Genomic DNA, 12,792 nt, shown 5'->3' with positions numbered 1-12,792 from the left:
AACTGGCTATGGAAATACCTGACTTCAGTTTCCAGTTGTATGTTTAAGGCATGTAACATCACAATAAACCTAAAAGATACTAAGCAGTGGCTGCCAGGCTCCAAGAATGCCCAGGCATCCAGGTCTCACACAGCCGGATGGGCCTCTCCCTCATTACATCAGGCTGGTCTGTGTGACCAAGGAAATACAGCCGATGTGAGGCCAGGTCAGAGAGGCCCTGGGCATGGAGGCATGGCTTCTGCCTCCCTCTCCCTCTCCTGGATCACGTGCTCTGGGGAGCCCAGCCCCCATGTCCTGAGCAGCCCTGTGGCAAGTCCCCAGGGAGCGGAACTAAGACCTGCAGCCACAGCCATGTGAGTGAGCCCCCTCAGAGTGAGCCTCGGCCTCGTCCTGCAGCCCGCCAGCGTCCAGCCTGCACGCTCCTGAGAGACCAGAGCCGGCCACCCAGCCCAGCTGCCCAGGTCCCCGACTCTCAGGAGCCATGCGAGAGAATGAACATTTGTTGTTTGCAGTTGCTAACTTTTGGGGTAATCTGTCATGCAGCAATAGATAACTAACATAAGATGGAAAATAAACTATGTCAACTATATGAAATGAATGAAAAATTAGGCTTCACAAATATATATCTTTTTTTTTTTCATCCTCATCACCAGATAGGGGTGGGTTCTCAGCCCTTATCCTGGAGAACTGTTTTTATTTTTTTATTTTTATTGTTTAAAGTATTATATATGTCTCCTTTTTCCCCGACTGACCCCTCCCCCGGCCACTTCCACCCCCCTGGACAAGCCCCCACCACCCCAGTGTCCGTGTCCACTGATTATGCTCATATGCATGCATACAAGTCCTTTGGTTGATCTCTTACCCCACCCCCTCCCCTGCCTTCTGGAGAACTGGTTTTAAAAAGTCTTTACAAAATATATATCTTAAATTTGTTCTTTAAGGCATAAAATTGCTCAACAAGCCATGGTGGCCTCTCAACCACGTGGCCCTCAATCTGGGAAAACCCACTGTTTTACAGTTGGCTTCTCTCACAAATAAGACCGTGAGGTATGCTCAGGAAGAAACAGTTTTAAATGGCGAGTCAAATAGAGTTTACAACGTTTCAGCAGGACCAGTTCCAAATCTCCCCAAATTAGCGCGACCCTGTAGTGTAAAAGAACTCTCAGCCACGCCACACTCACGTCCTTTGGCGAATAAGCAGAGGCAGAAAGACCAGAAAGGATTTTTGAGAAGGCCCGCTCTCGCCCCTCCGCTATGAAACCAGAAAGCCGCTCACCATCACGCAACAGGTGCGACGTACCTGCGACGAGCTCACGATCCTCCGCTTGTCTTTGCACCAGTCCATGCAGAGCACTTTGTTCCCGTGGCCTTTGAGGGTCCTCCTGGTCTTCATGACAAACTGCCCCAGGGCCTCCACCCGCTCCGCCACCTGGTGCACTAGGAGGACAAGGCCACAGTCAGCCTGTTACCAAGGCCAGGCTCTGAGCCACACGCCGGCTCAGGGAAGACACCGGGCTTCCTCTGCAGCCCGCTGGAGTCTCCTCGACTCTGCCGTGCCCTTGCATGCGCGCTCTTTTAGGCTTAGAAGAGGGTAGAGACAACGGTGTTGTTCTCTCTTTGTGTTTTTCAGGCCACTGCCAGACGTGCACGTTGAGGGACTAAGGACAAGACCACCTCGTGTCTGTACGGAATTCTGCAGTGGAAGGGCCACAGCTCTGCAAGCGGGGCAGGTGGCAGCAGAGTGCGATGGCTCTCCCCCACGTCACAGGTGAGGAGACTGAGGTGCACAGGGGTCACCTGGCTAATACGAGTTCATACAACTCACTGGGAGGGAAGCTGCAGCTTCTGGTTCCTTTATTTACCCCTTTCTCGTCACAAGGAAAAGTGACTTTACAAAAACTACCCTAGCAGGTGCCACAGTGTGTGCTCATGCTCTCTGTGGCAGGCCTGTGACTCCTAACTGACCCCGTGCCTAGAGCGGGCCTGGGACACAGTAGGTGACCCCTTCGCATGCTGCGGGAAAGAACGGACGAGCGAACCACTTTGGGTTTACCGGAAACTCCCAGTGTCGGCAGAGATCAATGCCGCGTTCTAGGAGTCTGAACACAGGATCCAGGGAAGGTGCCTATACCGGGAAGGAGCTCAAACACCAGTCTTTCAGGGGCCAGGGCCACAGCCTCTTTCCTGGGGCCCAGGGAGAGCTCTGGGGGGCTTATCCAGATGCTGTCACTGCCGAGTCTCAGAGGGAGACCCATTTCCTCTGAGCAGGAAGGTCGCAGAGGCTGACCTGTCCAGCCCCACATCGTGCAGGTGAGGAAACCCAGGCGAGGGATCCTGTGGTCCCTCCTGCTCGCAGAGCCCCATTCTCTTTCTGGCAGAGGCTGAGTCCAAGTCTCCTTCCTTTAAACCTCTCAGCTGGGGCTTCTTCAGCCAGGAGCTGCTGCGCTGCCCACGAGCTTCCTTCTCAGGAGTCTGGGCTGAGAGGGCTGACGCGCCTTCTAGGGAAACCTTTCCTTCCTGCTTCCCTCCCTCCCTTTTCTCTAAACACGTCAGTGTGTTTTCCTAAAAAGAAGGAACTCTTACATAACCACAGTGTCATCACCGAAGTCAGAAAATGAACACTGAAACAATTCCACGCCTGACCCACAGACCTTACTGAGATGCTCTACCGTCCCACAACAGCTTCAGAGCAAGCATGTCAAACTTGCAGCCCGCAACAAATATTTCTGTGGCCTAGCTAATATAACGGTATGCAAGAAAACGTTAATTTTATCGTTGGTCTTATTCTATTTTATACTATACTTTTTGAAATAAACCTACGTTTCTATGACAATTGAAGCTTGTGTTTTTTTGGGGCCCACGTAAACTTAAACCTTGTTTATTTGGCCCGTGTTAGCTTTTGAGTTTGACATGCTTGCTTTAGAGCAATAGAGACCCCAAGACCCTGGGTTGCATTCAGTTTTTACATTTCTCTCAGGTCCAGTCCTTCTGTTCCCGTTTGGGCTTGTCTGCTGCTTCCCGGGACCAGGTCCGGGTGACGCATGTCTAGCAGGAACACACCAGCTGAGCGGAGCTCCTGCCCGTGTGACCCACCAGGACGCACCTGCGTGAGCGCTTGGTTGAGGTGGCATCTTCCAGGTTTCTCCACTGCGGTTACCATTTTGCCTCTTGTAATGAAAAAGTACCTTGTGGGTATGCACGCTGAGACTACATAAATATCTTCTTACTCCTCAAACTCCAATACCTGGTTGTAACATCCATCCATTAATGATTCTTGCCTGAGCTGGTGACTGGGAGGGCTGGCCAGTGGTGATTTTTCTAATTCTATCATCCCTTCTGCATTTTCAAGATGGCTTTCTAATACAGAGAGAGCTCTTCTTCCACCCCAACTTATGTATTCATTCACTTATACTAGTGTGGGCTCATGAATTCTTACCGCACTCAGGAGGTTATAATTACTACTATTATTACTTACTAAATAAATAAATAAAAACAACTGGAAGTGAGTTGGATATAGTCCCTGATTTGCTCAGGTGGAGCTGCATCAAGCGTGCTCTCGTGACCTGGTGGTGCATCCCCAGCATCCTCTGAGCACCCCTCCCGGCAGCTCGTGTTCTTTCCCTAACTTATCCCTGGAATCAGCCATGTCTCCAAAAAATCTTGGTCTTGCTTAGTTGCCCCATTTCTTGGTGATGAAAAAGCACATGTGAACAGGTTAAAAAGTCTTTGTGAAATCCCAAATGGTCAAAAATACTTGCTGAACGATAAAGTGCTACATGGTGTACGATGATGATGCCATCACTTCCGCTAAAACACCACGTTCTTTACTGCCACAAACAGCACGTGGGCCTCTTACAGACACAGTCTTCACAAAAACATGCTGAATGGGGTTAAAAAAGACTGAATTTTCTAAATTCTTACAGGTCTGCACACAAGCCTAAAGCAGCTCAGAGTTGTGATTACATTCTACTTAGTATTTTACTTCGAAGCGTCACATCGATATTATTACTGCTTCCCCCAATTCAGCATTATTCAGCATTAAAACAACCACAGCTATTTAATCTCCTTAAAAAAAAATGATTCACCAACCAAAACAGGGCCCTCCTTACATAATGAGAATCTGAACACATCTCAACTGCTAATTATTTTTACTCACCGCCATTTTCCTTCCCACATACAATCCCCTACTACCACTCTATCCTGTTTCTGTCAAATCTCACATCTGTTGAATTAAAGAGTTAAAACAAATGTAATAGGAAAACATTTTAAAAACAACTGGGCCCTAGCAGTTTGGCTCAGTGGATAGAGCGTCAGCCTGTGGACTGAAAGGTTCCAGGTTCGATTCAGGACAAGGGCACATGCCGGGGTTGATCCCCAGTAGGGGGCGTGCAGGCGGCAGCCGATCAATGATTCCTCTCATCATTGATGTTTCTGTCTCTCTCTCCCTCTCCCTTCCTCTCTGAAATCAATAAAAAATATATTAAATAAGTAAGTAAATAAATAAAAACAACTGGAAGTGAGTTGAATATGCTCTGTAAATCATTTGTGGGAGCTTGTTCAGAGCAGCTGTGCTTTCTCCTTTGCCCCTTCTAGCCTGTATCCACACCCCACCCCAGACCTTCACCACACTACTGTCTGTGACCATGGGTTATGTATATATGCATACAAGTTCTTTGGTTAATCTCTTCCCACCCACCCACCTCCACCTTCCCTCTGAGATTCGACAGTCTGTATCATGCCTCTGTGTCTCTGGATTTATTTCATTCATCAGTTTATTTTGTTACTTAGATTCCACATATGAGTGAGATCATGTGATACTTGTCTTTCTCTGACTGGCTTATTTCACTTAGCATAATACTCTCCAGGTCCCTCCATGCTGTCTCAAAGGGTAAGAGAGCCTTCTTCTTCTTCTTTTTTTTTTTTTTTTTTTACTGCTGTGTAGTATTCCATTTTGTAAATGTACCACAGCTTTTTTATCCACTCATCTACTGATGGGCACTTGGGCTGTTTCCAGATCTTAGCGATTGTAAGTTGCGCTGCAATGAGCATAGGGGTGCATACATTCTTTCTGATTGGTGTTTTGCGTTTCTTAGGATATATTCCTAGAAGTGGGATCACAGGGTCAAATGGCAGTTCCACATTTAATTTTTTGAGGAAACTCCATACTGTTTTCCACCATGCATTGCATGTCTCCTGGGTGCAGGTGCTGGCTGGGCTGCGAGATTTACACACAGCCTGAGGACACAGGCTTTACCCCCATTTCTACAGAAAAGGGCACAGGCTGGGAGGCTAAGGACCTTATATATGCACACACACTCAAACCCTAAGAGCAGATAAACCCCTCCCACAGAAGGGTAAACTCTGGGCAGGCAGACAATTAAAGATTAGGTAAGGCAATGACAATGACTTCTTAGTCCAAGAGACACCCCAACCTTGGGTCCCCCACACTTCCTGATGGGTCAGTTAGGGATTCTAGACCAGGAATCAAGAAACCCACACTGCTCCAGGCTCGGCCACCACCTGACTGGGAGAGGGATGCCAAATTCCAGCCGGAAGAGACCTGAGCAACTCACCGGTAATGCTCAGCACTGGCCCTGGACAGGGCACCCGGAGTGCAGGGCTGAGCCCGTCCTGCCCGGGGCCTGGCAGGAGGAACAGTGGTTTTCAGATGTGAGGTGTACAAGTCTCCCTCCCCCTGCTCTCTTCTACTCTTTCACACACAGAATCTTACTAGAAGCCCATTACAGAAAACAGAGCAGAGCGAGCTGGTGAATGGTGGGCCGGCAAAGGGCGCTGGGCTCAGAACCACATCTGCCTGCTCGGCATGCCTCATGCCCACTGGCCCAAGGCCCACACAGCAAGGGTGGGGCCCGTGAGCTGCACCAGCCCTGTCGCTTCTCAGGGAAGGAGAAGGAGGCCTGAGGGAAGGGCATGGCTTATAAGTTAGTGGCACACAAACGTCTGTGAGCCGTGCCCTGCTCTGTAAAACAGGGTGTAAAGAGATAATCTAGACGGGGCCTTAGAAGACATCTAGAATTCTGGTTTCAGGCAGAGATTAATTTTTTCATCAAAATGTGGCCTCCTTTCGGGGAACAGTTTTGCTATTTATTTTATAACCTGTGCACACATGAATTTAAAGTCAAATGTATAGTATGCAGGTCAGTACACAAGATTTCGAGCCATGTAACTTCATGAAGTGAAAATACACAGCAGGGTCCTTCTGGTCACCCCACAAGGCCATGAGAAAAGTGACCTGGGCAGGGACAGCTCTAAAATCTCCCTGAAAATCAGCACTGTGAGAGTTATTGTAAATATGGGAGAGAAGATCAAAGACGAGTGAGCGTCTTAAATAGGAAAATAGAACCATTTAAAAAGTAACTTTGCCCTTGTCAGGTGGCTCAGTTGGTTGGAGCATCGGCCCATACAGCAAAAGGTTTCGAGTTTGATTCCTGGCCAGAGCACATAGCCAGGTTGCGGGTTTGATCCCCGGTCAGGGCCTATATAGAAGGCAATCAATCGATGTTTCTCTCTTGCTCTAATAAATCTATAATAATAAAAGGGTAATATGCTAATTAGATCAGATGTCTTCCAGACATCATTCCAGCCGTCCTTCCTGACAAAGCCGGGGCTGATGGGAAGCCAGCTGGGTCCCGGGTGCCTGCAGCCCAGGGGAAGGAAGGCCTGCTCTTACATGAATTTTCATGCATCGGGCCTCTATTAAATAAATAAATAAAATTTTAAAAATCAATAGACATATGCTCGGGTGAGGATAATAAAGGATCTTGAATCACTTTGTAAATTTTCTACCAATATACAGTCTTTTGATGGCCACTATTTTGGTAAATCAAAAGACCCGAGGGAAAATTTTCCAAAGTTAATTTCCAAAAACTCAGTCTGATTCTACCCCAAGGTCCAATGGGGTGGGATGTATACAAACCCTCCACATCTGGATGGAAGGAAAACGTCTACAATCACATTACCTCAGGACATTTGTCACAGGCGTTTTAATTTCTTTAAAACCATGCATTAGCCACAGTAAAAACAATTCCCTAATGAAAAGTTGGAAGGGTTAAGCCAGGGTACAGCATTTAAGATGGAATACTATGTAGAATACCGCCTAATAATTTTAAAATGCTGACATTGAAAAGAACTGCACAGAGCTGGGGAGCTTTTCAATCCACTGTGATAAATTAAAACTGGGCTCCAACTCAATACCTAGGACAGTCCCAAGGATGTGTATAGATATACACAGATATATAAACACATAAGCTACAAAATACATCAAAATATTAAAAGTGGCTACCTCTGGGTTGGCGCGGTTATGCATGGCCTGCGTCCTTCTACTAGTATATCCCTAAATTTGCTACAGAGGGCATTCGTTTATGACGTGCTCTAGGGACATTTGCATTCGCTGGCTCATGTGCCCTAGAGCAGGAGAAAAGGGAGAGGGAGTGAAAGGCGGGTGTGCCTCCTGCTCCTGGGATGGACGGCTGCAGGCAGCACAGGGAACAGCTGGGGTGAGGATTACTCTGCGGGGAAACTCACTTCTACGAGCCTCAGTGCACGCAGCCTACTTCCCTAGAACGTGGAAAAAGGGAATCAACACGTTTGTTCCAGACGAATCCAGAAATTTGGTTTTCCTAGACTTCTTCCTACACCATAAAATCAGAATCATCCAAGGCTCCCATCGTCAAGTCTGTCCAGAACAAAAACAAACAAAGGAAACCACTTTCAAGTGGAGCCGGAGCTGCTGTACCAGAGGAACTGCCTTGCACATCTTATGCCTCAAACTTCTGCAACAGCCCAGCCGGTGTGGCTCCATGGTGGAGCGTCACCCCATGTACCAAGAGGTCACCGGTTCAATTCCTGGTCAGGGCAGTTGCGGGCTCGATCCCATTGATTGTACAGGAAACAGCTGATTGCTGTTTCTATCTCTCTCTCTTTCTCCTTCCCTCTCTCTCTAAAATCAATAAAAACATATTTTAAAATGAGACAAAAAAACCTCTGGAACATTAAAACAGGGCAACATAACCTGTGGGCTGGGCCTAATGCAACATTGTGCCCCAAAGAACTGTTTGCACAGGTAATAAGAACGCAGTTATGACTACTGGACTGATGACTACCAGACTGAAAATTAAAAACATTGTCTAGAATTAACATCACTGTTATCTGCACCAACAGAAATGCCTTCCTCCTTCTGATGTAATGTTCCCCTTCCCATTTTCATAAATACCCTTTGCCTTTGTCTCCTAATCGGGACATTATTGGGCTCTGCCTGAATCAATGCTCCCCGAATAGCTGTTCTTATTGATCTCAAATAAATGCTTCTTGCCTCCACTTTGAAAGGCCTTTTTATTTTCAGGTTAACAAGCCTTTGAGAATAAAACCTTTCACCAAGTCACATTTAGAACAGGCAGAAAAGCAAATATCATTGGGTGATAAATCCTGTGATTTGCCCAAATTTCCTCTGGATTTTTACTTACAGAAACTACATCCATCTTCTTTGAGCTGCTTCGTAGACAGTATCAGAACCTTCCCCAGAGGAACTGGGAGTCTGCATGATGTCCCCCACAGCCCCACCAGGCTGCCGTCCATGCCGACCGAAAGGAACCCAGCGCCCGCCCACTCTGCTGGCTTCTACCCTGTCGCCGACCTAGATCACCCATCAGCTCACTTTCAAGTTAAGAACTCTTTATAAGATGAACACTCTCCTTTTGTTCTTGATCATCACTCCCATTCCAGAACTCATTTTTTAAAATTATAAAAGCAGTAAATTCACAGATGGGTTTAAAGTGAAAAGTATCTCTACTTCCCCACTCTCTGGGGCATCTCTTGATTAAGCTAAAGAGCTCACGTTATGTACACTGTTCTGCAACTTGCTCCCCTCCCCCCAACCCACAATATTGACAACTTTTCTCTCTCTCTCTCTCTCTCTCTCACACACACACACACACACACACAAATTTACTTTTTTTTTTCCTTTTTAATGTACATCACAACTTTCTGAGAGATGGCCTGGCATGGTGAGGAGAGCTGGACTAGGAGCCTGAACCCTGGTGCCTACTCCCCATCCTTCCTTAAGAGTAGCTGCATAACCTTAGGGAAATCCCCTAACCCTTCCCAGATTCCAGCCTCATAAAGAAAGGGATGGGGTTGGCCCTGGCTGGGTGGCTCAGGTGGTTGGAGTACTGTCCTGTACACCAAAGGCTTTGGGTTTGATTCCTGATCAGGGCACATACCTAGGTTGCAGGTTCGATCCTTGGTGGGGGCATGTATGGGAGGCAATGGATGTTTCTTTCTCTGTCTCTCAAATCAATAAACATATCCCTGGGTGAGAACAGGAAGGAAGGAAGAAAGGGAGAGAGGGAAGGGATTGGTGGGAGAAGAAAACATTTAGTGCGTGAAGACAAGAAGGTTTAAGCAGGTGGGTCTCTCTAATTAAGAGCTGTGTGATAGGTCCTCCAAAGATATCTGCATCCTAATCCCTGGACCCTGTGAATATGTGACCTTACATGGCAAAAGGGACTTTGCAGACATGAGTAAGTTAAGGATCTTGAGATGAGGAGATTATTTTAGATTATACAGGTGGGCCCACTGTAATCACAAGGGTCCTTAAAAGAGGGGGGATCAGAGCCAAAGGAGATGTGATGACAGAAACAAGGTTGGAGCGATGCAGCCCGCAAGCCAATGAATGCAGATGGCCTCTACAGGCTGGAAAAGGCAAGGGGTGGATTCTCCCTTACAGCCCCACAAGGAATGCAGCCCTGCTGGCCCATTTTAGACTTCTGACCTCCAGAAATGCAGCAGAATAAATTCATGTAGCTTTAAGAGATATGTAGAAATGCGTACAACAGCAATGGGAAACTATTACAAGCTGTAACCTCACGACTCTAAAATGCCTTAGACTCAAGCAAGGAAGCACTTACCAATGGTAGAAGGCAAGCAGAAGGGATAAGGAGATACATCCAGGCAGGAAGCTCTGGAGGAATAACGGCAAAGGCAGGGATAGAGGCATGGGGCCTCAGCTATGGAGTGTGATAGAGGCTGGCTTCCCCGTAGACCACCCACATAAGCCACTTCCTGTATGTAATGTTGGCTGAGGGTCTGACTTGGGGATGAGGGCCCCACAGGAGGATGCTGTCTGAAGTTCAAAGGGATGAGAGGTGAAGAAGATTTGAGAGTCTGGAATAGGGATAAGTTCACTTTTCCTCCAAGTTTATGTTCTACAATTTTGTTGGGACTTTTGTTGTTGCTGTGACTTTTTTAAGCCAAGAATTTGGGCAGGTCAGAGCTAACAGAAGGCTGACCAACTGTCCTGGTTTGCCCGGAACTGAAGGGTTTCCAGGGACACAGGACTTTCCATTTTACAACCCAGTGTCCCAGGCAAACCCAGATGACTTGGTCATTTTAAGGTTATGGTTTAAAGGTTTCCCCAACCAGGGTAAGGGTCACAGGGCCATCTATATGACAACTATGTTAAAACGTACAAGAAAGGGCTTGGGGACTGGGGGAGAGAAGGGCACAGTGATCCTAGATCACGGAGATCTCCATGGGGGGGGGGGGGGCGGTCTGATGGAGAAAGAGTTCTGATTGCTAACAAGACCCCAGGGGGCTGTGCTAGAGGCTCACCCTGAAGAGACCAAGTCGGGCAGGGCTTAGGGTCAAAAGGAAGGCTCAAGCCATGTGCCAAAGTCCTTAAGAAATGAAGGAGCCTGGCTGGGAGGTCAGGAGACAGCGGCATGGGGGAGGAGAAGACGGAGGTGTGGATGACACCTGGCAGGAGCCGGGGTTTCATGAGGGGGTGCAGAGTGGTCTGGAAGCTGCAGGGGGCATAAAGGGAAACATGGCCACATGACTTCTTTTCAACTCAAAAATTCTGCCTATGGACAGGGGAGGATAGCTCCTTCCACCCTGCCAGATTTGGTCCAGATCTCCGAGGGCATTACACCCTTGACAGGACAGGTTCCCTGTGGAAAAGCTGCATCTTGACTATCTCTCTGCCTTAAGGCAATTTACAAATTCACAGCAAAGGCTGAAAAATATCCCAGTGGGCGGCCTGTACCCCTGAGTAAGAGAGTGTCTAGAGAACCCCTCTGCACCGAGCACAAAGGTTCAGCAGAAAAGCTTCAGTGAGGCTGGGCTGGAGCGCTGTCTGCCTGCGCTGGAATCCTGATCCCACCACTTGTTAGTTGGGGTCTTTCTTTGCAAGTCCTGTCATCTCTGTGTGACTCAGTTTCCTAATCTGTAAAATGGAGACATCAGACCTACCTCAGAGAACATCACGCTCACAGCATCGTCGCTATCATCTGCAGAGTGGACAAAGTTGCAAAAAGAAACGGGGAAGACTCTGCCCCATGCCTCCCAATACCCTTGCCTTGCTTCTCCCCTGATAACAGAAACCCAGCTCTGTTTGAGGATGGCAATGTGCCCAGTTCAGTGCTCCCTTTCCCAGCCTCCCTTGTAGAAGCCATGTGACCTAGCTCTGGCCAGTGATGCACAAGCAAAAATCTGTGGGGAAGAAAGAAAATTTTGGGGGAAACTTTTGCTTTCCTGAAAAAGGAGAAACAGAGGCTGGTAACCAGATCCCCCCTCCTTCCTGCCCTGGATACAGGGGTGATGTTTGGAGCTGTGGCAGCGATATTATAGTCATGGGGCAAATGCCAGTGCTCTCAGGGTGGTAAAGAGAGACAGGAACGTGGATGGCACCTTGGGCAGCTGAACCAAAGCTGGTGACTGCCTACCCTTGTTCTTGTTTTGTTAGAAAAATAACTGCCTATTTGCTTATCTACTTTATTAGGGGTTTATAGTTCACTGTAGCTGCATATAAATGATATAGGGGCTTAGTGTGACTCCTATTTAAAGGAGGCCCCTGCCAAAGCATAGCACACTCTAGATTCAGGTCACCTTCTATCAAGTAACTTTCAAAGAAAGGAATCAGGTGCCATAGGGCCTAGCATGAACCCCATCGTTCTTTCCCACGGAATTTAAAGGGGGTGGTACCAAATACAGATGGCCGGAGCACAATGAATAGGTGTGCCTGAGGGCACCAAGCGGAGGTCGTGCTCAGCAAAGGGGAGCTGCCACCCTCAGAGCTGAAAAGTCAGCAGGTAAGGCCACTTTCCCAAGCTTGGCCCTGAGCCCAAGCTCTGCTGAGGGCGGCGACATGGTAAAGAGAAGCTGACCCAGCCCACCTGCTACCTAACTGCTCACTCAAATAAAATCACAGAGCCGGTTCTAAATGATGGTAGTGGTCAATAGTGTAAGTTTAAGACTGCTGTTGTCTTGTATGCCAATCCAACCTCATCCATCCAAAGCTTTTAAAACAGCCATAAATGAACTCAATGGTGAGCGCCTCTACTTCCCTTCCCCCATCCGGCTCTCCACCCCCAAGGACACGGGGCAGATGGGAAAATGAGCTTTTAAATCAGAGTCTGGTTCCGTGTAAAGCAAAACTGAGAAAAGACACAACAGTGATGGAGGAGGTCAAATAATTAAAAACCAAAACAGTTTACCCTAGGCCGCGCCCCCACGGGCTGACGGGCTGACGCGCTAGCACAGCTGACAACACCCCACCCCGCTCCGCCTGGTAAAGGCTCGAATGCGATCAGTTTGCACCTTCCAGGCAGGTGACGAAGGTAACTGGTCCCAGGATCCTTCATGGGGAGGCCAGCGGCCAGGGGCTGCTACTCCAGGCGCCCGGCCCGGAGGCGGGCGGGGGCTCTGCACGGCGCCCGGAGCCTCCAGGGGCCGCCTACTCGCACCGCACACCCGCGCGCCTGGGGCTCACGGCCA

General features: G+C 48.3%; 1 protein-coding gene across 4 annotated transcripts in view; it reads right to left on the bottom strand.

The window, feature by feature from the left end:
- Window positions 1-12,792, bottom strand: part of GNB5 (G protein subunit beta 5) — a 42,957-nt gene that overhangs the window by 29,221 nt on the left and 944 nt on the right. For 3 of the 4 annotated variants that reach the window (XR_013959173.1, XM_080644011.1, XM_080644010.1), the window contains one exon: window positions 1,301-1,437. Coding sequence is in view for 3 of the 4 variants with exons in the window: in XM_080644011.1 (XP_080500137.1) it covers window positions 1,301-1,437 (137 nt within the window). In the remaining variant the exon portion in view is untranslated. Of the gene's footprint in view, window positions 1-1,300; window positions 1,438-12,615; window positions 12,779-12,792 lie in introns of those variants that run through there. The other variant, XM_080644012.1, reaches the window with a different exon arrangement.

Source organism: Plecotus auritus (genome assembly GCF_963455305.1).
Source record: "Plecotus auritus genome assembly, chromosome: 1".
Classification (NCBI taxonomy): Eukaryota; Metazoa; Chordata; class Mammalia; order Chiroptera; family Vespertilionidae; genus Plecotus; species Plecotus auritus.
Note: the sequence above shows the minus strand (reverse complement) of the source record. Positions and strands in the feature narration are given on the sequence as shown.